Source organism: Panulirus ornatus, chromosome 46, assembly GCF_036320965.1.
Source record: "Panulirus ornatus isolate Po-2019 chromosome 46, ASM3632096v1, whole genome shotgun sequence".
Lineage (NCBI taxonomy): Eukaryota > Metazoa > Arthropoda > Malacostraca > Decapoda > Palinuridae > Panulirus > Panulirus ornatus.
The window spans coordinates 3,161,502-3,189,495 of record NC_092269.1 but is presented as its reverse complement, the minus strand read 5'-3'; the positions used below and the strand labels follow the sequence as shown (position 1 = coordinate 3,189,495).

At 36.2% G+C, this 27,994-nt stretch overlaps 1 protein-coding gene across 4 annotated transcripts; it reads right to left on the bottom strand.

Annotated features, from left to right (window-relative positions):
- Positions 1–133: 133 nt before the first annotated feature.
- Positions 134–27,898, bottom strand: LOC139763060 (glycosylated lysosomal membrane protein B-like). Of its 4 annotated transcripts, none has more exons than XM_071688645.1 (9): positions 27,825–27,898; positions 18,314–18,404; positions 14,844–15,104; positions 11,241–11,297; positions 10,719–10,916; positions 9,152–9,276; positions 6,548–6,713; positions 6,052–6,332; positions 134–3,156 (listed from the first exon to the last, which is right to left on the bottom strand). In XM_071688645.1, the coding sequence occupies exons 3-9, from the start codon at positions 15,045–15,047 to the stop codon at positions 2,988–2,990; spliced, it is 1,200 nt and encodes a 399-aa protein (XP_071544746.1). In that variant the 5' UTR covers positions 15,048–15,104; positions 18,314–18,404; positions 27,825–27,898; the 3' UTR covers positions 134–2,987. The 4 variants fall into 4 exon arrangements, with proteins under 4 accessions (XP_071544746.1, XP_071544747.1, XP_071544743.1 ...); XM_071688646.1 differs by having other exon boundaries at positions 18,327–18,404; XM_071688642.1 differs by lacking the exons at positions 18,314–18,404; positions 27,825–27,898 and adding an exon at positions 16,809–17,123.
- Between the last annotated feature and the right edge of the window lie 96 nt (positions 27,899–27,994).

The following is a 27,994-nucleotide window of genomic DNA, read 5'->3' as shown; positions in this document are numbered from 1 at the left end:
TGGCACTAACCTTACATCATTTTTGATTGAAAGAATGAAAAGAATATCTTATGTGGATTGACTATATAGTTATTCAGACCTTACTCCATTCTAACCCATAATCTTCTTTAGCTGAATCCTTTTTATATTGACAGACAGAAATGTGCATTTCAGATGGCTCCTGCACAGACAGCTGAATCTGCTAAGACATGCCTCCTTGTAAACAAATGATTCTTTTATGGGAACTGTTGCTGATTTTTACATACATGAGCATGATTAGAACTGATTTTATGATGAGAAAATAACCAGTATCAAAAGTATAAAGTGAGCTTTAGTTCTGGCATAATGTAGTCTTTGCCCTGCAATCAAACATCAATACATGTCCCTCTATTTTGGGTGACTTTCTGACATACAAGTCTCACTCAATACCATCAATTTTTTTCTTTTGGTTCTATACAAATACCAGGAATAACAGAAACTGTCATAAAAGTCATATCATTATTTACACAGGAATGACGATACAATTAATGGGCCTTAGCAACCTCAGACAGCCAAAAATTTTATATAAGAAAATACAGTAACACTTTAAAAATACTTTTATCCTTTTTCTCATATACCCGTTTATAGAAACCTATAACTATATGAAGCAATCAAGATGAACCACTGACTGTGGATGACTGCCTCCTGTTTCAGTTTGATTTACATATACGCAAGACATACTCTCCACGGCAGTAAAAGCAACTGTATATGAAAAAAAATTATTTGGGAGAAAATAGAACAAAAATCATATAAAATTGCATGGAATTTGTGGAGGAAATTGGAGTGAGGGTATTTTATCTTATTTTTTTATTTTGCATTGTCGCTGTCTCCCGCGTTTGCGAGGAGTGAGGATAATCAACCAAAAGACCAGATGTATGCAAAAATAAAATACAAAGGTATTCGAGATAGAACTATTGGGGATATATCTATCACGCATGTCTAGGGATATGCTCCTCAAAGAAGAACTGTTCTGATATTGTGGAATGTAGTTCAAGTTATGGATAAATGGATAATAAAACCCAGTCAATTGTCATACATAAAATATGGATCGACTTGAATTTCATAAATTATATGAAATGTAAGCAATTCCTGAATTCTTACTGAGCTGGAGTTTCCTAAAAAGATCTCATAACTTTGCATATAAGGTAGCATTTACCATCTCTCCATGTCAGTTTAACCACTACCTCACAAACAATAATGAAAGAGGACTCAAAGTTCCAGATTATTCATATCAAAGAACTATAGTTATCCTATAGTTATCTGCAGCACTGATACTCTAGACAACATTTTCACAGCCTGCACTTAGGTATAACCTGAGGATCGCATACGATATAACAAAATACGGTAATCCCAAACAAAAAGTAATTCCTTAGACTTAAAGGCACTTTACAAATAGCAAAAAAAAATAAAAATCTTAATTCTTCAAACTGTTTATAATCCAATGATTATCATTCAAAAAGATTTTTCACTGTATAAGGTAAACTAATTTTCACCATTTTACACTGCCAGCGATCCTGATTTATTATTCATGGGAACCCTTTTCAACTATCTTCTCTTCACACTTTCACCCCTTAATACTATAATATGAAAGACAGAAGAGTAAAGCATTGTCAATCATTGTCAAGGTCATTCTAACTCCAGAAGGAGTCCACCTTACCCTGCATATGTGTGGAGCCCATCATCCAAAGCCAAGCCCCAGACATTTGTAACATTTATCATTTATCACTTCATGTGTCCTAGTTCAGTCCATTCACTGCACATTACCTAATTTAACAGTACTCCAGTTCATTTTGTCCCATGGATGCTTCCTATCCTCCTGAATATTCAAAGCTTCTTTCTCTCCATCCTTCCATATACATCTATAAATCCCTTTCCAACTTGTACCCTTTATCTCTTAGTCAATCTTCACTCATCCTTTCCACATGCCTCAGTCATTTTAGTACACCCTGGTCAGCTATTCTACCTATTTACCTAACTATATCTCTGATGCCTGTTCCTACAGGAACTCCCTCAAGGGTGTGGCCATGACAATAGAATCTCCATAACTAATGAACTTATACCACAACTTGCTTTTACATGATCATTCCTAACACAATCAGAATGCCTCACACCACATATTATCCTAAGACACTTCACTTAAAACTACATCTACCCTCTTCAGTGTGTATGCATTAAAGTCACAAGACTTGCACCCAACACCATCAAGACTACTATAACTTCTGAAAGGATGGAGTGGAGGCTTTAAGGTTGATATCATGGTCTGAACATTTAAAAGGGTGACCAGTGTGCTATAGCACAGAATGATGTGGACCAATATGATACATGAGGAACTAAGTATAAAGCATGTGGGGCTTGACAGTGGATGGTGGACTCTGGTTTCAATATATTATACATGACAGTTACAGCGAGTGTGAGTATTTTGTATGGTTTCAGATAGATGTATTTCTGATGGGGTGGCATCTGACACTGGCTTCATTATGATTTGAACTACATTACCTGCTTCAATTATCCATTTTGTAATGTTTACAAAATAACCGTAAATTTCTGTTTAACAACACAAGAGTTTAAGTTTCAAATGAACGGGCATTTGTACAAGTGTCTGGAAGTGGGAATGGACATATTACCACCACTTTCAACATATTGTGAAAGCAGTGTTATTGTGTGGAAGAATTTGGATGCTGCAGAAAACTGGATAAAAGGAAAGGATATGTATGAGTAGAGAGGCTGCAGTAATATCAATGGAACACAGGTGTAAAAAAAATAAAAGTCCATAAAACTTTCCCCCCAAACAGTAATTCTGATTTAAATTTTTTGTCTTGAATTCAAAGGCAATGCTACAGCCAATTAAGATGGGCTAATGTGGGTCAATCATATAATCTCTGATTATATAATAACTGATAAATATAAATTGTATAATAACTGATAAATATAAATTAAAACTAATTAAACTAAAACCTCTAATATGAGAATTAATTGACAATAAGTACATTTGATGAGCTGTGACACTTACGGTGGGCTATTACTATGCCTCCAATTATAAACATTAGAGAAGGAATTCCTATTCCCAAGCTAATAACAATGATGACCATTGTGGAGAAAGTTTCCTTTGGTGGATATCCCTCTCCTAACGCCACTGTCCTGAAAAGATAAAACAAAAATATGAATAAAATAAAGGTTGTCAGAGTTGACTGAGGAAACCTTTATTTCTTCATTTTTCAATTTTTTTTTTTCTTATATTGGTGCTGATACAAGTTTGTAAAATAGAAAAGGGTGAAAATGACAAAGTCCACTAATATGTGATATTGATAATATATATGTCTCAATCTTACCTGTCTTCTGGTGCAACACACTAAGGTAGAATATAGTCAGTCAACTCCACAATATGGTCTTTGAAATTATCCACAGGTTCTTTCACAGTCATATTCCTCACACCAATATCTAATATCTCCATCCTCCTTCCTTACATATAGTCGTCCTTCCTATTTATTCTCAATCGCCTTATGCAAAAATAATTCACTTTTTCTCATTTGCCTATGTTCACAGTACACCTTACCCTCCTTTGTATAGGCCCAGAATGCACTGTTTCACTCAAGTGGCTTTTGTTTCTTAACTCCAAGAAATTCCATATGGGTTTCACTCCTGCACAGTATGCACTGGAAAGGGTTACCGAGTTATTGAGGCAACTTCGCTACAGGTGATCCTTGGGTACCTCACATCTTCACCCAACACCATCTCATTTAGGTAGACGTGTCCATTTATTCATAAACATTTGTATGTGAGAAATACTTAGAAAAGCAAATGGATTTGTATGTAGCATTTATGGATCTGGAGAAGGCATATGATAGGGTTGATAGAGATGCTCTGTGGAAGGTATTAAGAATATATGGTGTGGGAGGAAAGTTGTTAGAAGCAGTGAAAAGTTTTTATCGAGGATGTAAGGCATGTGTACGTGTAGGAAGAGAGGAAAGTGATTGGTTCTCAGTGAATGTAGGTTTGCGGCAGGGGTGTGTGATGTCTCCATGGTTGTTTAATTTGTTTATGGATGGGGTTGTTACGGAGGTAAATGCAAGTTTTGGAAAGAGGGGCAAGTATGAAGTCTGTTGGGGATGAGAGAGCTTGGGAAGTGAGTCAGTTGTTGTTCGCTGATGATACAGCGCTGGTGGCTGATTCATGTGAGAAACTGCAGAAGCTGGTGACTGAGTTTGGTAAAGTGTGTGGAAGAAGAAAGTTAAGAGTAAATGTGAATAAGAGCAAGGTTATTAGGTACAGTAGGGTTGAGGGTCAAGTCAATTGGGAGGTGAGTTTGAATGGAGAAAAACTGGAGGAAGTGAGGTGTTTTAGATATCTGGGAGTGGATCTGGCAGCGGATGGAACCATGAAAGCGGAGGTGGATCATAGGGTGGGGGAGGGGGCGAAAATTCTGGGGGCCTTGAAGAATGTGTGGAAGTCGAGAACATTATCTCGGAAAGCAAAAATGGGTATGTTTGAAGGAATAGTGGTTCCAACAATGTTGTATGGTTGCGAGGCGTGGGCTATGGATAGAGTTGTGCGCAGGAGGATGGATGTGCTGGAAATGAGATGTTTGAGGACAATGTGTGGTGTGAGGTGGTTTGATCGAGTGAGTAACGTAAGGGTAAGAGAGATGTGTGGAAATAAAAAGAGCGTGGTTGAGAGAGCAGAAGAGGGTGTTTTGAAGTGGTTTGGGCACATGGAGAGGATGAGTGAGGAAAGATTGACCAAGAGGATATATGTGTCGGAGGTGGAGGGAGCAAGGAGAAGAGGGAGACCAAATTGGAGGTGGAAAGATGGAGTGAAAAAGATTTTGTGTGATCGGGGCCTGAACATGCAGGAGGGTGAAAGGAGGGCAAGGAATAGAGTGAATTGGAGCGATGTGGTATACCGGGGTTGACGTGCTGTCAGTGGATTGAATCAAGGCATGTGAAGCGTCTGGGGTAAACCATGGAAAGCTGTGTAGGTATGTATATTTGCGTGTGTGGACGTATGTATATACATGTGTATGTGGGGGGTGGGTTGGGCCATTTCTTTCGTCTGTTTCCTTGCGCTACCTCGCAAACACGGGAGACAGCGACAAAGTATAATAAAAAATATTAAAAAAAACATTGTTCAGAGAATGTTAGCATCAGAGTCTATATAGGAGTAAATGAAAGGAGGGAGAGCATTGTTAAGGGGAGTATGTTAACCTCAGTGAATGAGTGGAAAGGTATGAACTGTGGAAAAAGGGTGAGGGAGGGCAAGTGTTAGCCTCTGGAAGAGTGTGTGTGGTGTACAAGGATTCAGAGTAATCAATATTGCACCTCACCAAATTAGTCTTAACAACACCCTGACCTATGCAGCAGAAACATGGATGTATAATGAGGCATAAAGGTCAAGGATACAGGCTGCAGAAATGAACTATTTGAGAAGAGAATGTGGTGTGACTGGATGAAAATCAAGGAAGAAATAAAAGTGTATGTGAAATGTTGTATGTCATGGAATGCGAAGGCAATGAATTATGGAGTGGTAGAATGGGTGAGTCGTAATACTCTGAGGTGATTTGGGCATGTGGAACGAATGCAAGACTGGGAGGTTACAAGGAGAATGTATGATAGTACAATTAAAGAGGTTGATGTGAGTGGAAGACTACCAGTGACATGGGCAAATACGGAGTGGAATACTGGAGGGATAGAAATAAGAGTAAGAATGCGTGCGAGGGAGGCATGTAAGGACAGGGATAAGAGGAGACTTTAACCCGTGGCCACCCCTTGACGGGAGTCCCTGGAGGGAACAAGCATCAAAGATATAGATAGATAGCAAGTAGTTTAGACCCCCCCCCCCTCTCTCTCTCCACAAACCAATGTATAGAATAAACTCATAATAAATAAAGTATGCATCTCACTTAAACCTTACATAATTATACTCAATCCACTATTACTTCCAGCACATACTGTGCTCTAATTTTCCAAAGTGCATATACAACTAACTTTCTCTTATATCTAATCATTAACTCTTTCATAAACATTTTAGTTTCCTTACCAAGTGGTATAATTATGTGCTGTATAAAATTCATCCTTGCTTTGACCAAAGGAAATAACAGTTGTTGCAGTCATCTCCTTCAAATCTTCACCAAATATTGCATAAGCTAAAGATTCTTTTAAAGGAACTGAAATCTCCTTTAGTGAAGTAAAGTTGGCATTGACATTTGGGGTAGTTGCTTTGCTGATTTCCCGCTTTGAATTTTGATAGCTAACAGGCCGCCACTGCATATAGCCTCCATGATTATACATTCTTGTTAAAGGTGTGGTTATTTCATCCAGCTGTCAACAAAACACAAATATTAACAACATAATAAGCAAGCTGTTGTTCCCATTCACCCCTGGAAGACATTGAGCAGCATGGAAAAATTAAGTGAAAATCATTACTTTGACAAGATTCTTAAATAAGTGTATAATAAGAACCTCAAGGTGAAGGTTAATTCATTGCTTAAGATTACAAAAAAAACCTGAAGGCATAATGCATCAAATGCTCTTACATGAAAAACTCCAGGTGTGTTTTCATCATCTAAAGACTTTTGAGTTGATAGTTGGATGTCATCCTCTGCTGTTATGTTTTCTGAGCTAAAGACGATGAGATCCATAGCCCAACGGGGATTGATAAAGCCACTCACACCATTTGCCTTGTCTTCCTTCTTGAATGTTCTTGTTATAATAAAACAAAAACAAAAGAAAATTTTCATCTGATCAATGTATCCTGCATAAGAATACTACTACAAAAATTCTTTCCCTATATTAGTTCTAGAACCACCAACACTTTACATCTATAACACTTTAAGCCATTCACAATTATAATCCAAATACTACGTGCTTGACTGTTCAGTACATCTCTTTGCTTTATCACTTTATCAACATCCCACTTGCCTTAAAAATAACTTGAGACATTACTTTTAACCATGTGAGCTCTATTAGAAATCATACTACAGTCCAAGCCTGATTATCTGGTTTGATTGTGAGCTGAATAGCTCTGGATAACCAGAACAATGGATAATTAAGGTTTTGCCCTAGACTGGGGAACAAAAAAAGAGGAAAACAAAACATTTGCATTGCCTACTGACCAAACTTGAGTCAAATGTAAATAAAAATCATATTTGTACCAGTATGCCATGATATTTATTTTTACCTAACCGAGAAACTGCAAATCTATACTTCTCATTACTTGCCACTACAGAATATTATCTGCAGTAAACTTTTTTTCTAATTCCTATCCAATATTATGCAACTGCTTGTCCTAAAACTTTATCAATTCATTACCTCCATGTGGGATACATATGATTAAAGTTACTGTACTAATGTATCAGAGAAAAGTATGACCAGTTGCATGATGACATAATGTTCTGCATATGCAGTCTTGATGACATATAATTTGCACTACAATAATAAGTCCTTTCCCTATTCCATCCTAATGAGCAGGAATGACATCATTTTGTGTATGGATATATATCTTCACCCAAAATTATTCCTATGGCATCATCTCAAATATCCCTAACCCTAACTGATTCTCACTATCCATATATCCATCTCTTCTCTAATCTAGTCCTTCTTGAACCTTCAACAACCTTACTGTATATCTTTGTAAACAGCCATACTAAATACCTATAGCACCTTAAAAAATGGATTGTCATTCCCATTATAATACATATTAACATCTTATTTTCTTCTATGCAAAATAAAATCACTCTGCAATTGCAAGTCTCTTTAAAAATCAAAAGCTTTACTCTTACACCCATTTACTCTTACCTTCCTCTTACCTCATCACAAAAGCACTAATCCTTTAAATTCCTTTTCTGTCATCAAACAGAATAGCACCAAATCTACATTAACAGAAGTACCATCCATTGTTACTCTACGACTCAGCTGTAAACCACAACTACCAATATCCTTTACAGTATCATTCTTAAATAATGAGACAAAACCATGGTGATATTACACTGGCTTGACAGACAGATTCCCTGATTTACTTCAAACTTGCCACTAATACTACAGTTTACCCTCATATAAAAACTACTCTCTGTGAAAGTATCTCCATGTATTTTGGAGTCTGTCATGCATACAAAACGAGTCAAAGCTCCTCAATATGTCCCCTCCTATTGCCTTTAACACATCTTTTCCTATATCCGTAGATGCTGCATGTTATATTTTCTATTTCTCTGGAACCTTTTTCCAATACCTGCAAAAATCTAAGTATCCTCTACCCTACTTATATCCACCTAGTTATTCACCTACAAAGGATTTAAAAATCCTCCTAATAGTCAATAACAATCCAAACATCTATCCCATGAAAGTTTCTTCCTAACATTTAAAGGATAATGGACAGTTTAACTTTATAAACAGGAAAAATCACTGCACTCATCCAAACATCAATTAGTGCAGTAACACTTTTATCATATGAAATACTAGGAGGTAGAGATACAGTAATGAGTGAGATGACAAGACGTTAAACTGTAGCTCATTATACCTGAAAAGTTATCACTACAGCTGGTTTCTCTATTTCACTGGTACAGTAAAACACAAGTAACAGGTCAATCTAAAGTTTTTATACAAACTCATACAGTCCACTACAGAAACCACTGCAAATATGGATTAACTTCTGAAGTCCTGATTAAATACTAGTGAAATAATTAAAAACTATCTATCTACATCTCTGATGCCCCTTCCCTCATAAAACCCATTAAGGGGGTGGCCACAGCAAAAGTCTCCACTCATCTCTATCCTTATATTCCTCCCTCGCATACAACATTCTACATATTCTTCACCCATTTCTCTCCCTCCAGTACTCTTCCTACCTATTTCCCCATGTCATAAGTTATCTTCATCTCACATCAACCCCTTTAATCATGTCATACACTCTCCTTATAAACTTACTGTCTTGCATTCTTCCTACACACCCAAACCACTTCAGATTATCACATTTCACCCACTCTATAATTCATTAACTTTGCATTCCTAGCCATACCAAATCTCTCTTACACCCCCTCAATACTTTCTTCATTCCATCTAATCACATCACATGCTCCTCTCAAAAAACTCATTTCCATAGTCTAGATTCTACACCCAAAAAGCAAGTAAATAATAAAACCTACTCGTTACAAGTAGAGTTGAGATCAAAGACAAGATTGTCAAGAACCATATCAAGTTGTGCGGAGTTTGGGGTTCTGATCAGGTGAGGTAAAACTGAACTTCTTCCATTCTTCCCATAGGCTGTTACCTGCAAAAATGGCAATCATGCATTACATATGCAGTGTGTGTTTATAATCCTACAAACAGAAATCTACTTCCTCCATAACAAAAGGATAAAATAAATACACAGCAGGGTATGTGCTTACCCTGCCATGTATACGGAATAAAATAAACTATACAAATATAAAGAATGCATCAATTTGGGTGAAATGACAAGAGAAAAGTGAAAATTTGGGTGAAATGACAAGAAAGAGAAAACTGACAACATGAAGAAGGATGAGGATATGGAATATATACTGTGCTTGGAGGTATAGGGCTTAATCTGTTGTGGAAAAATGTTTCTGCAGTTCTCTCCCTACTTATCCTGTAACTGCAAGCTATTCATGTTCACTTTTCCTAATTTATAAACACATTTTATATGAAACTGAGAAAAAATGTACAAATGAAAAGGATAAAAATATGAAATTTTACCAAAAAACAATTTCCCTTACACTCAACCGAAACTGATGAAAATTACCCTTAAGCCAGAATCATTCCACAAATGTAAATGCAATACACAAGAATTTTTGAAAGAAATATAAAAAACACAGCATTTCATTACGCACTGACAGAAAATGAAAACAAATAAAAAAAAGACTTGCCATAATTCATTTTTCATTATGCTCAACTGACATTTTTATGAAATGACACATGAAGCATACAGTATACACAAACAGGTAAATGACATATAAATATAGAATTCTCTCAAAAAAAGAAAACAAACTAATGACAACACTTATCTTTCCCATTGTTCCAGATATACTAGATATCGAGATGATACTGCTTGAATTACAATAATTGTTTGAATATAACCAATTCATCAACAAAAAGTTCTCTGCTGGTATCACGCATTGCATTACACTTATATTTCACCATATCTAATACCATACTGACTTAATTTTGTACTACCAATCTTTACTTGTAATACCTTCACTGCTACAAAAACAAAAATCCATGCATTAGGCAGTACAGATTCTTTGTGAAAACAACTTGCAAAGCCTTCCGAGATATATAGAAAAAATAAAGCATGAAGTCTTAAGTATGAATGCACTGTCATACCTTAGTTATCCTCAGAGGAGAAGTTTAGTTCATGGTTCCCAAAGAAGCAATTTGGCAGTAAAGGACATACCCCGAAGGAGTTTACTTTCCCTTGGTATTTCTATGGATAAATAATAATCTTCTATCTATACCTGAACACATTTTCCTATTTCTGTGACTTAGTGCTAGGAAGAGATGACAGAACCTTTGAAGAAAAATCTTTGCGTGACTTCTTCTGCTCCTCCTTTTATAAAGTTAATACAGAATGCCCCTCTGTGCCACAATTTATGGCACACAACTTTTGATATTAAGAGTTTCCTGAGATGAAACCCATATATTCCTCTATAGTTTTGCTCTTCTGGTGCAAAACAGTGTTTCAAGAGACTTCTTTACCTCAATATGAATTTTGGTGTCATTAGGCAGGGACTCTCCACGAAATGTTATTGTCTCCAAGACAATGCGAGCTTCTCTGACAGAGTTTTTTGAGCCAACTTCATACTTCCACGTAAAGTCTGTCATGGGGACTATAATCTGTGCTTTGTCTGGGTTGTCAAGCTTTCCGGAATCATCTGTATCATTGAACAGGATAAGCTGGAAAAGAAACAAAATGTAACAGGAATACATCCTACACTTACATATCTAGGGAAAAAAATGGATCAACCAGGAATACTTCCAATATGTTGCATAGATTATTACATAAAAACAGCGTGATTACAAATGCACTTTTACTTTCGTTAGTAGCAGTGTGTTAGATTACCAAACAGAAGCAGTAACAGCGCCCTTAAATAAGGGTAAACATGGGAAGGATGAGGGTGGAAAACTAGATAGTGGTCACTTCACAAAGCATACAATGGAATGAACAGTGGAGAATGGTATTTGGAACTAATACAGAGACTGAGTGTGAACAAATGTTACCTTTTTTGTCTGTTTTCCAATGCTACCTGGCTGAAGAGTGGGTAACATTGCTGTTTCCTGTGAGGCGGGGTAGTAATGAGAATAGATGAAGGCAAGCAAGTATGAATATATACATTTGTTTACATGTATATGTCTGTGTATGTATATGTGAGTGTATGGGCATATATATATATATATATATATATCGATCCAATTCACTCTATTCCTTGCTCTCCTTTCACCCTCCTGCATATTCAGGCCCCGATCACACAAAATCTTTTTCACTCCATCTTTCCACCTCCAATTTGGTCTCCCACTTCTCCTCGTTCCCTCCACCTCCGACACATATATCCTCTTGGTCAATCTTTCCTCACTCATTCTCTCCATGTGCCCAAACCATTTCAAAACACCCTCTTCTGCTTTCTCAACCACGCTCTTTTTATTTCCACACATCTCTCTTACCCTTACGTTACTTACTCGATCAAACCACCTCACACCAGACATTGTCCTCAAACATCTCATTTCCAGCACATCCATCCTCCTGCGCACAACTCTATCCATAGCCCACGCCTCGCAACCATACAACATTGTTGGAACCACTATTCCTTCAAACATACCCATTTTTGCTTTCCGAGATAATGTTCTCGACTTCCACACATTCTTCAAGGCACAGACATATACATATATATACATGTCCATAATTCATACTTGCTGCCTTTATTCATTCGCGTCGCCACCCCGCCACACATGAAATGACAACCCCCTCCCCCCCGCATGTGTGCGAGGTAGCACTAGGAAGAGACAAAAAAGGCCACATTCGTTCACACTCAGTCTCTAGCTCTCATGTATAATGCACTGAAACCACAGCTCCTTTTCCACATCCAGGCCCCACAAAACTTTCCATGGTTTACTCCAGACGCTTCACATGCCCTGGTTGAATCCAATGACAGCACATCGACCCCGGTATACCACATCGTTCCCATTCACTCTATTCCTTGCACACCTTTCATCCTTCTGCATGTTCAGGCCCCGATCGCTCAAAATCTTTTTCACTCCATCTTTCCACCTCCAATTTGGTCTCCCACTTCTCCTTGGTCCCTCTGCCTCTGACACATATATCCTCTTTGTCAATCTTTCCTCACTCATATACATATATTTCTGAGTCCACAGGGAAAATGAAACACGATAAGTTCCAAAGTGCACTTTTGTGTAATAATCACATCATCAGGGGAGACACAAGAGAGAAATATAAGTCAGTTGAAATACATCGAAGAGATGAAGCTAGGACACCATTTGGTAAACGTGATTGTCCAAAACATACGAGTGTTCATAAACTTATCATTTTACAAATTTTATCAACAATAAATTTATCTAATTTGTACAGACCATCACTAATATTAAGATTATAATTCTTTGTGTATTTAATAATAGAAGATTCAATGATATTTCTCTTGGTAATAGAGTTAGAGTTAATAACTGAGATGGCATTACTTCAGTCAATACAGTGATCATAGTTTTTTACGTGATTAAACAAGGCATTTGATTCTCGTCCCGTTCTTATACTATATCTATGTTGCTTAAGTCTAACAGAAAGATCCTTCCCAGTCTGACCAACATAAAATTTTTCACAATTTCCACAAGGTTCTTTACAGATGCATCCAAGAGAATTTTCTGGTGAATTCCTGATTAAGATATTCTTTATAGTATCATTGTTGCTAAAGGCAACATTTACATTAAAGGATTTAAGCAACATGGGAAGTAGGGTGCAATTATTACTAAAAGGGAGAACTAAAAGATTCCTGGTGTCAATGGGAGGTTTGGGTTCGACTCTATAGAATGATTTCTTTGCTAACTTAAGGGATTTATCAATGAGAGATCTAGGGTACTTTAACTTAGATCCAATAGAATATATCTTCTCAAACTCATCATCAATAAACTCTGGACTGCAAATAGGTAATGCCCTAAGGAACATGGATTGAAATGATAATTTAACTGTCATGTTGAGATGAGTAATAATGGATATATGAGCATACATTGGTGGGTTTTCTGTATATGCTAAACTTAAACTTGTTTCCTTGTCTATGGATCATGCAATCTAAAAATGGTAACATACCATTACTTTCATTTTCTAAAGTAAATTTGATGGAAGGTTCTAAATTGTTAAGTAAGGGGAGAAATATTTGTACATTTTCATTTGTTGGCCAAACACAAAGAACATCATCTACATACCTAAACCAAACTGCATTAGAAGGTAAGATATCCTTTAGTAATTTTGTTTCAAAAAATTCCATATAAAGATTACTTAGTACAGGTGAAAAAGGGTTACCCATTGCCATACCAAATTTTTCAGCATAATAATCTCCATTGAATTGAAATACACAGTCTTTATACTTAATTTTATCAGTTCAATGAAAACAGACTTTGAAACAGGTAAATGAATATCTTCCAAGACATCAAATATATATTCTACAAGGTCATCAACTGGAACTTTAGTGAAAAGTGAGGAAACAACAAAGCTAACTAGTTTGAAATCAAAATTAACATTGATATTGTTTAGCTTGTTTACTAAATTGTGTATAAAAGACACAGAGATCTCATATATAGTAATAATGATGCCCATTCCATCCTGGAACTCCCATCAAGGTGGGGGCCACAGCAAATGAGCATCTACTTATCCTTGTACTACCATACCTCTATCACATTCACCATTCTATGCATTTTTCCACCATCTGTCTCTCCCCAGTAGTCTTCTGTGTTCCCATATCAAAGGAGGTCTTCCTCTCATCAATCCTGTAAATTGCACTATCATACATTCTCCTTGTAAACTCCCCATCTTGCATTCTTTCTGTATGCCCAACCCACCTCAAAGTATTTTAATTAATTTGCATCACCACTTAAAAAAAAACAAAGTACATCGGTTACATAAAAAATGCTTTTACAATCAAAAGGCCACTTCACCATTACCTATGCCTCACCTGCCTGGTTTTCCACCCTTTCAAAAGCAAATATTACAAAGAATATAAGATGGACAGATGTATGGGATAGAGAAATGGAACACAATGGTTGTAAAATGATAGTTGTAAAATACAAAGGACTACAGTATGTTATCTAAAATAAACTATAAAAAAGCCATAGAAAGGAACTTTATCAGCTTCTACCAACAGGCTTTCATGAGCATCTGTCAGTACATAGGCTATATGAAAAACTTCCATAAATTAAACCTCCAAAATTGTCTCTGAACAACCATACATGTCATGGCAAAGCCATTTCAGAGATAGCAAATACTGAAAAAAAATACATATGACGAGTGAGCTCAAGTTAACAGTATGGAGATGAAAAGAAAAAGTATAGTACGTTATAAATCTATCCCTGGGGATAGGGGAGAAAGAATACTTCCCACGTATTCCCTGTGTGTCGTACAAGGCGACTAAAAGGGGAAGGAGCGGGGGGCTGGAAATCCTCCCCTCTTCTCCCCCCCCCCCCCAAAAAAAAAGAAGGAACTGAAAAGGGGGCCAGGTGAGGATATTCCCTCGAAGGCCTAGTCCTCTGTTCTTAAAGCTACCTCGCTAACGTGGGAAATGGCAAATAGTTTGAAAGAAAAGAAAAAAAATCTATAATACTTACATTAGGGATAGCAATACCGAATATGTGTTTTAGTCCTCCTTCAAAGAACAATGAATTAGGTTCTGCTGCAAGAAACCCTGTCCAATTCACTCTCAGACTTGTGGCCAAATCAGTTTTTGCCACAAGGAATGTTGGTGCACCATGAGCACCCCATACGTGATATAGAGAATCATTCTGCCCTTCTGCAATAACACTCATCAACATTGGTTCAGCACACTCTTTTGCAGGTGAGCAACCTTGGTTGACTTCTGGGGATGATACCTAATCAAAAATACCAATATCAATATCTGCTAAAGGCATACATCTTAAAAAGGAAATCAAACAGGGATTACTATTACTTTCATAGAATATTAGTACTGAGTATAAACAAATACATGCAATTCATTATTTTCTTTACAGTTACACTTACTTTATCATATAAAGAAAGTAACATTATGATATTTCTACGACAGCATAAGACATCGTAAATCACGTGTTATGAACTAAAAGACTTACATTATTTAAAATGTTGCAAAAATTATAAAGTTCATATACTGAGTGGCCCCAGTTATCCACTTAAAAAAACATCTCAGAATCCATGTGAAACAATTTGTTCTATAAGTTTTCCCTTAATAGGCCAATACTAGAAATAATGACATGCCCCCTAAAATACATTTTTACCTGAGACATTAACTAGATTTTCAAAAAACAGTCAACATGAAGGAGCAAATGTAATGTACTTTTAGCAAACTTTACAGTTTGACCCTTGGCCCTCCCTGAAGTCTCTAATGGGTACCCACACTTCAGGACACGTAACCTCCTTCCCTAACCATCACTAGATGGAGTACAAAGCCCATCCCTTAGGGCTCTTATGAACCCTAGAAGAAAAGTTATAGTTTTCTGCAGCTACAAGGATATAAGCAGACAGCAAATAAAGTGAACAAACCTCCCTGCAACTAAATGTATACATCACCTTCACATCAATACATTTTTCATGTCATCAAAAACAGAGAAAATTTAAGCTGCTGCTAGAGATCGCATGGCCTTTCAACTGGGTCATATCTGTTGACATCTAGCACCATCCTAGCTGTGCTCAAACATGAATGCAACTTGCAAATTTGACCAGAACACTGAAAATTACTTTCACTCTTGACTGTAGGGATGTTACGTATTGTTTTGAGGTCCTCTTGATATCAAGAGTACTAACAACTTTTACTTCAATTTACCACACATTTTTCCCTACTGCCTTATTCAATACTGTTCAGTAAAATATGATACTCCAAATCACATCCCATAACTTTTCCTGTTTTCCTTTAACAGACAAAATCACCCAATTTTCAAAAAATATATACAAAACTAATCTATAGTTACCAAATCATGCTCCTCCAGTCTTAATCACTTCTACCCTTGTACTAAGTATAAGAACTCCTTTAATAGGTTTCGTTCAAATACATTTTCCCTGTGGAACCTCAATACTGGAATTTTTTTTTTTTCTTTGCTAAATTACATCCAATGTAATCTATCCCAACATGACCTGATCACTTTAAAAAATGTTGAAATCTCTGGCAATATACTATTCAAAGGGCATAAAATAGTGATGATTTTTACACGGTGAAAAAATTTTATACTACAATTCTGTGATGATTTTCATATGGTGAAAAAGTTTTATAGTAATATCTTATATGCACTGGAATGGGAAGGTACTGGATAGTACCGGGCAGAACTAAGTAAATTGTTCTCCTTTTCTCCATGATCCCTTAGGGGTCTGGCACACATGACACCTCCACCCATCAACCTTATCAAGATTCATTAAAACTTTGACAAACCCCAAAACATCAGCTCATCACCCGGCTTAGGGCTTTGGCACCCCAAACTTAAGCCAAACAACCTCATCAAGATCCCTAAGGGCTGTCACAAAACGCAAACCTCATCCTAAAGCTCTGCCTACCCATCTTTCCACGACCTTAGATAATATTAACAGCTTACATTTCTCGATGGCTCGGCAGCAGCCAGCCCCACGCACAGCACGACCAACAGCAGCAATATCCGCCGTGACATCTCAGTTGACTGCTGTACTCCTGGTGTATCAAGATGAACTCTTTTTCTGAGTCATGTGTAGTCAGATGATAATGATATCACGATAAGCAGCCACCAACCCTCTCTACTGCTGTGGATTGTCACGGATTCACATTGTTTGGATCCGGTGACTCATGAATCATACGATTTATTCTTGTAACTCACATTATACTTTTACGAAATTTGGGGATTTGTTATTAGTGCGTACTCTCTAATTCACGAACTTTCATAATTCGTTCATATAACGGCATTTACTGTTCGTACACTCGAATCCACGAAATTTGATGATTCGTTCTTATAACTCAGATTTACTGTGCCCGTACTAATTCATGTTACATGAACATAAACATCGGAAACATCTTGCACACACTTGCTAACTCAATAATCCAAATATATCCTTATAACTTGCACTTATTTCGCTCCTATCACTCTAATTCATCTTGCCCAACATGATAACTAGTAACTTACCTTATTCTAACTCGAGTTGTCCCGCATTCATCTTGCCCCGAGTTGCCTTCTCCTGAACTTTTAATTTGTTCTTACTTCTCAGTTACTAATGTCTCATAATTCATGCTGCCACCGTACTTTGTGCTTCTTTATAATAATCAAAGCAACACCTAAAATTAAGCAACTCTGCTCCACTCCTCTCCTCCTCCGTCCATTTGTTTTCCATAGTAAACTGTTTTAGTCATTATTCCTGTCTGCATACTCTACTTAGAATGGAGGGCTGAATGTCACGCTATGGATAGGCCAAAGACTATGCACGTAATTTGAATACAAGCCATCATCTTAGCAAATACGACGAACTTATACTTAATACTTATATACCAGTCATTGATAACAAACGTAAAATCGCTCATTACTAGGGATTCATTGTTACTTTACAATCCACATCTTTCACGGAGACATTTTGCCTCAACAGCTGAAAAAGAAATAATAAAATTTCAAATCTCAGCATCAGCAATAAAACAGACATGCCGTACCCGATAGGCAAGGGAATCCAGTGAACTCCAATTGCAAAAGGGCAAGAAAAAAGTACGGTTGAGAAACTAGGTGGAAAAAAGGAGTGATTTCTTTTCGCAACATATTTTGGTACATATGATTCCTAGATACAGAGCAGTCCTGCAAAGAACAAAAAAGTCTGAAGAGAATAAGCCAATTTCTGGATAAGTTCTGGAGGAACAATATCAAGAACTACGTATCTGCCAAATAATCACTGGCCACATCATGCTAGTGTTATCATTTTGGATAATGATGAACTTACCTAAGTATTGGAACACGATTACATCAGTGATGTGTTGACAATTTATTCTACGCTTAACCAATATTAGCCATAACATACGACCACCAGTTATTGAATCGTACGCCTAGCCACAATGCCAACAAATATTTCACATAGTAGTATTAATACGTACTTCAAATACATACACTATAAGACCAGATGCATGAGTTTGGGTGCAGATCTCAGAAATGACATCTTTCCCGTCATCGAAGTAGGTCCAAGTCCTAGTTAACAGAAAAAGAAATTAGTTGAGTTCGCTTCGGTTTAGCTGATGCTATATTAATACCCCTTTTCAATTTTAATACACCAGTAAATATCGAGTGACTCAAGAGTACCCCAGTGCATAATGTAACGTAGGGTATTCCAGTACATAGCGTAACGTAATAGTACTCCAGTAAATAATATATAGTAACCTAATTTAATATAACGTTGTTGTGTACCAATAAATAATGTAAACGTAGTACCTCAATAAATAATGTAACGTATCAGTATCCTTAAAAACATATTACAACGTAATCCAACTAAAAAACATAACATGTGCGAAACCAATTAAATGCAAGGCTAATGTAGCTAAATCAATTAGGGCTGTGTTGAGTACGTTGGGCTAGTTCAAATGGTTCATGAAAGTTGTGCAATGAGTTTTATATCCGCTATGAGCCATAGCTCCCATAGATACGCACACTCAATCCCTTTACCGCTTCATCCGCGGCTTACGAATAGCAGTAACCATTTCCTCCTTTTGTCAAGATTGAAGATGCAAAGGCTCCACATGGCACACGTAACTACTTCGGTTGTTGAAATAAGTGCACAGCTTTATTTACATATTATCAATTGTAGAGTAAATAATTCATCACCAAATCAAATAGAAAATATTGTTCACGTTGGTATCAGTAAGAGAGGACTAACAATATCCTGATAACGAAAGATAAGGGACTATTTAATTTCATTCTAAGGGTTAAACTGCAGCATTGTATTCTGGGAGGCACCAGTGACATATTGTTGTAAACTACAAGTCAGGCAAGTTTTTGCAGTACATATAATTTCATTTAGTTAATATGGATTACATTAGATTCTTGTCCAACTCGTATGTCTAAAGAAACAATACTTACAAGGTGGATTACAAATAACTGAAAAAAGGTCTTAGTGGGTGTCAATACCTAATCTCTTTTCTTGGGTGAGTACTGAGAGAGGGACACAGAAACATGGGTAAGATAGTAATATTAGACAGATATATAGATGAAAGTGCACCTCAGGGTGGAATGGCAAATGCTGGTGCAGCAAAAAGAAAAGAAGTGAAGCACAAGGACTGGGCTACTTCTTCATGAAAGGGTGAGTCGTTGCCTGGTCTTGTGCTGTTGCTGCAGAACAGGTGAAGCGTTACCGGGGTACTTTGGTTGTACTGCTGGATAGGGGAGTTGCCGAGTTAATATGGTATTTCTGCTCCTGGAGGGAGCCCCTATGAAGTTGCTGCTGAAGTGTGTAGAGTTTACACTGAGCTACTGTTCACTGTACTCATCTTGATCTTCATTACCACTCATATCTTTAAGTTCTTGAACCAGTTCTTTGGCACATTACAGCTTCTTAGCCTAAGTCATAAATTGAAATAAATGGCTAAGATTGATTCCCTTCACTTACAGCTAAGTGAACCAGAGGCAGACCTAGAGCTGGCATAACCACAACAAACCCACAATTCAAAACTAGGCAGTCAGTTGCTCTTACCACAGAATATTTATCTATGATCATGCTTTTTGTGATTCAGACTCAGTACCTGAGTGTAGGGAATTGGATGTGTGGATCTGTTGCATCCTGAGTACTTGAGAGAGAGAAAAAGATGTTCCATTGTCATTCCAACTTATGAAGAGGCATGAAAAAAGATTAAGAAGATCTACATGTCAAATACACAGGGAGTAAAGGGGAGAGGATGAAATGAGAAAAGAAACGAGGGGGGGTGGATGAGTGGTGGTTTGCCCAGGTATGCAAAGGGAACGAATTGTCGAGTGGTAGAGCAGGTAAAACATAATACTTTGAGGTGGTTTGGGCTTGTGGAAAGAATGTAAGACATGGAGTTCACAAGGAGTATATGATAGTATGATTAAAAGGGGTGATGTTACAGAAAGACCACTTGTAACATGGAAGAGTACTGAGGGGAGAGAAATGGTGGAAAAATGTGTGGAATGGCAAATTGAGGGAGGTATACACAGATGGGGATAAGTGGAAACTTGCTGTGGCCACCCTCTTGATGTGAGTTCCCAGAGGGAATGGGATCAGAGATATGGAGACAGACAGACAGATAGGTATGGGGAAAGGAGACCAAGGGGATGGAATGCCTTGAAAGACATTGGCATAAATCAGGTTTAAGTAACAAGAGATTGAGATATTGTATTTTTCCCCAGGTGAAACACAATGGGTGTTGGTGAAGGATCAGGTGAAGGTTCAGGACAGGGAAATGGCAATGCCTGCTGGTCTCTTGTGTGGCTCATTATTCTGCTCTTCATTGGCATTTGGGTGGCAGGTCTCTGTGCCTTTCTCTACATAATATTCAACATATTTGCTGCATGTGTAGAAAGTTTAAATGTAAGTTCACCATATTTTTCATGTTAAAAATGCAAAATAAGTAACATCTACTGATATTCTATACACTTCTCAATAATATTTTACTAATATTTGTTCATTTTCTTTTTTTTCAAATCAGCCTGTTTGTGAAATCTTCTTGAAAGGAATACAGCTCACTGGTACGTGTTCACAATATATGGTCAAAGGTACACCCATCACAGAGGCCTTCAAATAAATCAGATCTAAGAGGGAACATCACCACCATTTGAAAATATGCTTCACATGGTATAAGTGGCATCACTTTTTAATTATATATTGATTACTCAAAATAACAATCTTTTATTTGTACTCAGATAAACTGTATTATAGGTAATGATTAGTGTGAAGATGAAAATTTTCACCAAGGAATAAAACTGAGGAATATGATCAGTGGTGTAGCAGTTAGCGTTCCTGAGTGAAGCATTCATGGGCCTCCCAGGGTCCAGCACACAGGTTCAAATTCTGGTTGAAGCAATTTGGTCCTCAGTCAACTCAGTTGTTCATCCCCCTCTAGGGGTTGGTTAATAAAATGGGTACCTGGCTCAGGCTAGGGCATAGTATAAATATATACATATATAGCATTAATTGGATGACCTTGATTAGGGCTTCAGCTGCCCATGCTCTCTCTCTCTCTCTCTCTCTCTCTCTCTCTCTCTCTCTCTCTCTCTCTCTCAAAAAAAAAAAAAAAAAAAAAAAAAAAAAAGCTGTGTTGCAAGGTCACCCCCTCAGCAAGTTGAAATCAATAAGTTTAAAAGAATACAGAAACATTTTACATATAAAACTGGGAGAATACAACACTAGATTCAAAGAGCAATATATATATGATATGCATAACAATCAATAGAATGAGGTAAACAATTTTTGGATAAAACATTATAAGAATAAAATAGGGTAATGAGAAGTACATGAATTTCATGGAATTTATCAAAAAGACACACACAAAAACAAACAAACAAATAAGCATTTGATAGCCCAGCAAGAAGGGCTCTTCTATAGCTCCAGTTAATACTGAATCTTTTATGAGAACTGTAGGCACAATTAAAATTTTTAAAAGAGGAACCAAATATAGACAACTGTGCAATGTGTGTGGCAGGAGAGAGCAAAAGTATTGTAAAGCAAGCAGGACAAGAGATGAGTGGTATGCACAAACCCTACCTCACATCAGAATCTCATCATAGGTATTTATAGGTATGTCGGCACACTGTCTTTCTTAAATATCCAGTGAAAAAGCGTTGTATCATTTGCTTGAAACACTTAGATGAAAAGTTTGACGTTTATGTTGAGTAGTGTAACCGTATAAACAATAATGTAATTCATTAAAGCATGTTCCAAATAAAAGTCATTCATGATAAACTCATACAACCTTAGTAACTAAAGCTAATGCCTGTCATCACAAATAGATGGAAAGGAATACAATCTCATCAAGGACCTCCTTCCTGCAAAGGAATCCATCACTTCCTAGGATGGTATTAAAATAAGCATTATCAAAAGAAGTGACTAACAAATAATACAGTAACATCTTAAATGGTTTATTTTCTCAAAAGATTAAATAATCTTTTCATTATATTATCAAAAAAATTCTTTTGGAAGCTGTTAAAATATTGTCTTTAATGACTTTTCTTCCTTTTGAAATTAAGTAAAATCTAAGAAAATAAGGAATGCATGTACTGTCAAAGGTACTACCTAATTGTAATTACAGTACTGTACTTCATAATTATAATACTGTATGGTACTGCAAAATTACATAATTGCATTACATATTTTTCAGGAATAATAAATGAGATCCTAAGCTTCTCTGCTTTTTTTTTATTGAATTTGATTTAAATAAAATATATTTCTGTTGACTTGGATTAAATCATGTATGTTTTATACTTTCTGTTCTTTCTAATATCATATAACTGGTTTACCTTTTATATACTTTACGCTTTGATAATACTATATGTGATACAAAAACATAAAAAAATAAAGAATGTAAGCTGATAAGAGATGTTTATTCATTCCCTTATGCTTATTTTACAAGATGAACCAAACTTTCCAAGCACTAAGTTGTTAGCTCAAGCACTCTATGTTTACAAGGAGGCTACACATACTATTAGAAGATAATTGATTCATGCATGTTACTGCATCACATTTGCAACACATGTACACAACAACTAAAGTAACTTTTACATTTTACATATGGTTCAACAGTACACAACAATCACCTTACCTCACTTATTTAATACTTTCCCAAAAATCAGTTTATAACCAAGGCAACTATACAGTGTCATGACACAATGCCATGTATATGTTCATGCTGAGTTGACTCCATCATAACCATATGAAATGATGCGAAATAAGAGACAAAATAAGGTGAAAAGCATCATGAACCAAGAATTAAACTTTCATCTGATTTCTCTTTCTATTTAGGATTCACATTTACAGGTTACATCCACACTGCAGCACCACTCAGTGTTCTATTGCTGGAACATGTTAATCACAAGAAAAATGCCAGAAAAAATATCATCTATTATAGAAGTTAACAGGTCATATTTTGAAATCAAATTTCTTTAAACATTCAATTTTTTATTAACTAAGGATACAGTCTGAGGATACATTCAAAATCTGTACAACTACTTGATTCACAAAGTTGACTGCATCATTGAATTTTTTTTCTGTATCTTTAATATATACTACATCAATCACATTAGTATTTATTTTTTACTTTCAACCAGAAAGAATATACAGAAGAAAACTTTAACCAGTAAAAGAAGCTGTTACAAAGATGCGCCCAAAATCAAAACAGCACACTTGACCACCCCAAACTATGCATTTGCACCCTTTGTTACCCGGAGGAATCTTAGATTTCAAACTTCCACGAATATGAGCAATGGGACACATACATATACAGAATAATGCTCAGTTAAGTTTTTAAAATACATTCTATGTACACAAAAAAATTGGAAAAATAAAAAGTTTAGGAACGTCCTGGTCAGAAGCACACTGTTGCTGACAAGAGCCCAAGCCCAGCCTTCTTTTGACAAATCTTTACACAGTTATTCTGGAATTTTGATGTACCTGTGACTTTATCTCTTTCAATATACTGAAACCATAAAAATCATCTTTACTACATAGTTATCTAATACCATATCAAATAAACATCAAAATTATTTGTCTACAGCAAATGGTAAAATGTCATTATAACATATATTTTCTTCCCTCTCACATGACAAGAAACTTACTAAGCAACAAGGTGGGTGAAAGTTACTGAATCAGTCTGTTCTTTTATGTGAATCAGGTTGCTGCTATGTTCAGTGTCTGTCATTACGATATTAGACCAAATAATGACTAAACTTGCTGTTTGTGAGGTTGAACCAAATAATGACCTCCCAGACATAACATGTCTAATCAGTAATGTACATCTAATTACAACTATTCACAAATTTTCTACATAACCATGCCTAATCATTAATTTTTGTATCAAAAACCAAAGTTTTTCATTCATAAGTAATCTAAGTTCTGAAAAAAAAAAATCTATGACAAAAGGGCTCACATTTTATCCAAATTAAGCATTAACTCATCAAATTATAATAACACTAAAACTGTCTGCCATATGGCTTTCATGTAGAAAAAAAAATACATATGCATTTCACAAATTAAGCTTCCATTTCCTAACAACTCAAATCTACTCTAACCTGATCAAATCATGGTAAAAAACTGTTATTTCATCATTACTGTTAATTAGTTTCATTCATCTATTATCTATAACAAGAAAAAATTGTGAAAGGATGTATACAGGACATCAAGATTTGCTTCAAGAGTTTCTAGCACTTTAACTTTGGTGGGTAAAGATTACAGGATATCTATAAATGTTCTTCAGTGCTCTTGTGAGTGAATGCATTCTGTCTCCTACTGGTGAATATTTTCTTCTGTGTTTATTCTTACTTTAGGCTAACAGGCTATAAAGATCCAGACTATTAGAGATTACTCTCATCGGCATCTAATACATTTTCCTTGCTTTTAGACTTTCTTTGTGCCTTCCTTATTAATGCATTTTCCTTGCTTTTAGACTTTTTTTTCTGCCTTCCTAATCAATACTTTCCCCTACTGTGTGTACTTCCTGAAGTATTCCTGGTGCTTTTTTCATACTGTTCCTACCAAAAGCAAGTGTTGCCTGTTCAATAGTTCATAACCAAACCATCATGTATAATTCATCAGCAACTGTTTCAGGCACAAATGAATATTCTTTGACACCTGAAGGAGTTGATATGGACAACACTAAAATTAAGGGGAATTCTGAATATGCCATCAAGCTTTGAAGGGAAAGACGACATGATTTTAACAAATCGATATTAAAATGCTAACGATCATACACAAAAATTAAACACTCAAATTCCTATTTTCCCAATCCTTTAAGTCTAATTTCCATCAGCAAATAAGCTTTAAGACTAGGGTCAGCAACCTCCCTCTCAATTGCTTTTTGTGCCTCTAACCCTCCATCACAGTAGTATTTTCCAAGTTCCTCTGCATAATCAATCCAAACACAGTTGGCACACCCAGACATACAGCAGGTGGTAGGTACTGCAGGTGGAGCAGCAGCTTGCTCACAGGCTTGAGTATGTGAAACAGGTGATGAGTTTACAGAAATCCCTGTATCTTGAATTTGAGGAACTTTCTCCAATACTTGTGGTGTTTTCTGGTTGCTTTGTGAAGTGTCACTGTCTGAAGGATATCTTAAATCATTCCCAGTCAAAATTTGATGAACCGGTTCACTAATAAAGTTTTCTCGAGAAGATGAACTTGAATATACAGCATTGTTTGTTTTCAGGCTGCCACTCAAATGATTTGGGTGTCTGATGACTAATGATTCACACGAAAAACGACCAAGTTGTTTTGAGGATGTAGTAAATGTTCTTTGCACAGACCCTAACATAGACATGTTTACTACCAGTGCTTTATGGTAAATGTCAATAAACTAATATTTCTGGAAATATAAAAGAAACATTCTCTTATTACGAATTACCTGTAAAAGTACAAAGTACATTAAGCTGGGATTATATTGCCGTGCCACCAATGATGGGTTAACAGTACCACGCCATTATCTAATCCTTTATTTCTGCTTTACTGACTTTCCCTAAAAAATCAAAATTTGTCAAATACCAAGATCCATATAAATTTTAATACTGACGAATGAAAAGATTAATATCAATTTTAACAAGTCTAGAGGCCTCGTCAGAGAGCTTTAGAGAACTCTTTACCATTTCTATTTTGAAATGTAAGGAAAGTATTGGGTTAAACAGTCAAACAATAATCCTTACCTAACCCCACAAGGAAGAGCCCCTTGGCTTCTTGACCCTAACATAACTCACTGTAACCCTGCATTACGCTAACATATCCCAGGGACATTTCCATAAATCCAGTAGTAGAGTAATGCACCTTTAGGAAATAATTACCAAAATACACGAAGTCAGCATAACAATGTCTGACCCAATCTCCCAACATTTGTCGAATGTGTCAGCAAAATGACCACTATCATATATAATAGACATGAGAGAGAGAGAGAGAGAGAGAGAGAGAGAGAGAGAGAGAGAGAGAGAGAGAGAGAGAGAGAGAATGGGCCTCTATGAGTATATAAATTCCTCCCTATATTGTAGAAATAGTATTAATTACCCACGACTAAACCTACCTCCTCCTGTTGTACATATCAATAACGTGTAATAACACAATATTCAATAAAAGCTTCCATTATTCTCACTGTACAAATGTATGATCACACACACACATACAATCGTACGGAAAATATCTGTGTCTTGTATTTTCCTTTAAGCTGCGTGTGCAACAAGCACAGACCTTGATATCACTAGTGGCAGAACTCGTAGAAATTTGCCTTGGCTATCCTATAGCAAGCCATGAATACTCAGCATGAATTTACTTTGTAAATTCCCCTAATATGATCTTGTACTTCTATCCCTACTTCTGCATTAACGGAGAAAACTGATAAGGAATCACTTCCTCATGTTGAATAAATGCTTACAACTATACCAGCAGACAACACTACAAGGGCGCATTCCTAACGTAATCGAAATTCAAATGTATTTCACATGGAAGGATATTCTAACTTCTAGCTGTAATCAATTATACAAATACCCTACCCAAAAAGCAATATACAGATCATGATGATAGCGTTTACTGACAATGATCAGTTATAGAATTGCTAGCAATGATACAACAAAAATGGCTGATTATAAAATTTTTTTCGAAATACACTTAAAATCAGCTGCTAGCTAAGCAGAAAAAAATAATGTTGACATTATGTAATTCATTCAATCACAAGGAAATATAAATAAACTCATGAGGAAAGTAAGGAAATACTCATACATGCACAATGATTCATGCGGACATTTATATACACTTGTGAGCAAAGACTGATGAAAGGACACAGGACAAAGATATTCCTCGAGACTTTACCATGGCTCATGGAATAAGAGAAATAAAGGGTAAGAAGATACTGTTTCTGAGATAATAAATAATAATCTCTAAGCTAAAGACTCACAGAGGCCATGTCAGTAGTGCACAGATAAACTCGGTGAAAAAAAGGAGCTATGTCTGTCAAGAGCTGGATCTCAAATCCTGTTACTCTTGGTGATGTATAATGATTATGCAAATGACTTATAGGGAAATAATTTTTAATTCTATTACATGGGTGATGATAACTATGCTTAGCTCTTTATCATTTGCCAACAGTCATGAAATCGTTATATACTATAACCAGTTCAACCGTATTTTTGTTCTCCCTTATTACCATTATCTACCATAAATAAGCAAATAAATGTATATTATGAGGACCACACTGGATTTTTGGACTTGGTATCATATTTCAGATACTACTATCCCTGGTGATAGGGATATCTATACATTAACTAAAATGAACATATCACTGGTTGTGCTTGAATGTCTGCCTGTGATGCAGAACTAATGATATAAATTAGACTTGTTGCCTCTGTAACAACCTTGAAAGTGATCCAAATGCACAGGAATGAAACCAGGGCACATGATGGCATTATAGTACTCACCCTGGACGGAATTAATGACACACACTAGTACAAAAACTGAACATGAGATGAAGAACTGTGATGTTAGCAAGATGTTTTTCCCGCTCACATTGATTTCTCGAAACTTCTATGAAATTTAGTGATACATTACGAATCTAAAAATAAATTAAATCACACTAATATCAAATATC

Bases quoted from the DNA above. Each gene is read 5' to 3' on its own strand.
- LOC139763060 (XM_071688642.1), bottom strand. From the start codon at position 16,880: ATGTCACGGCGGATATTGCTGCTGTTGGTCGTGCTGTGCGTGGGGCTG. The intron at 9,277-10,718 runs GTAAAGAAGTCT...CCATTTTTGCAG, and splicing joins ACACCAAAATTCATATTGAG to GTAACAGCCTATGGGAAGAA. The intron at 6,333-6,547 runs GTAAGAGCATTT...TTTTGTTGACAG, and splicing joins ACACACCTGGAGTTTTTCAT to CTGGATGAAATAACCACACC.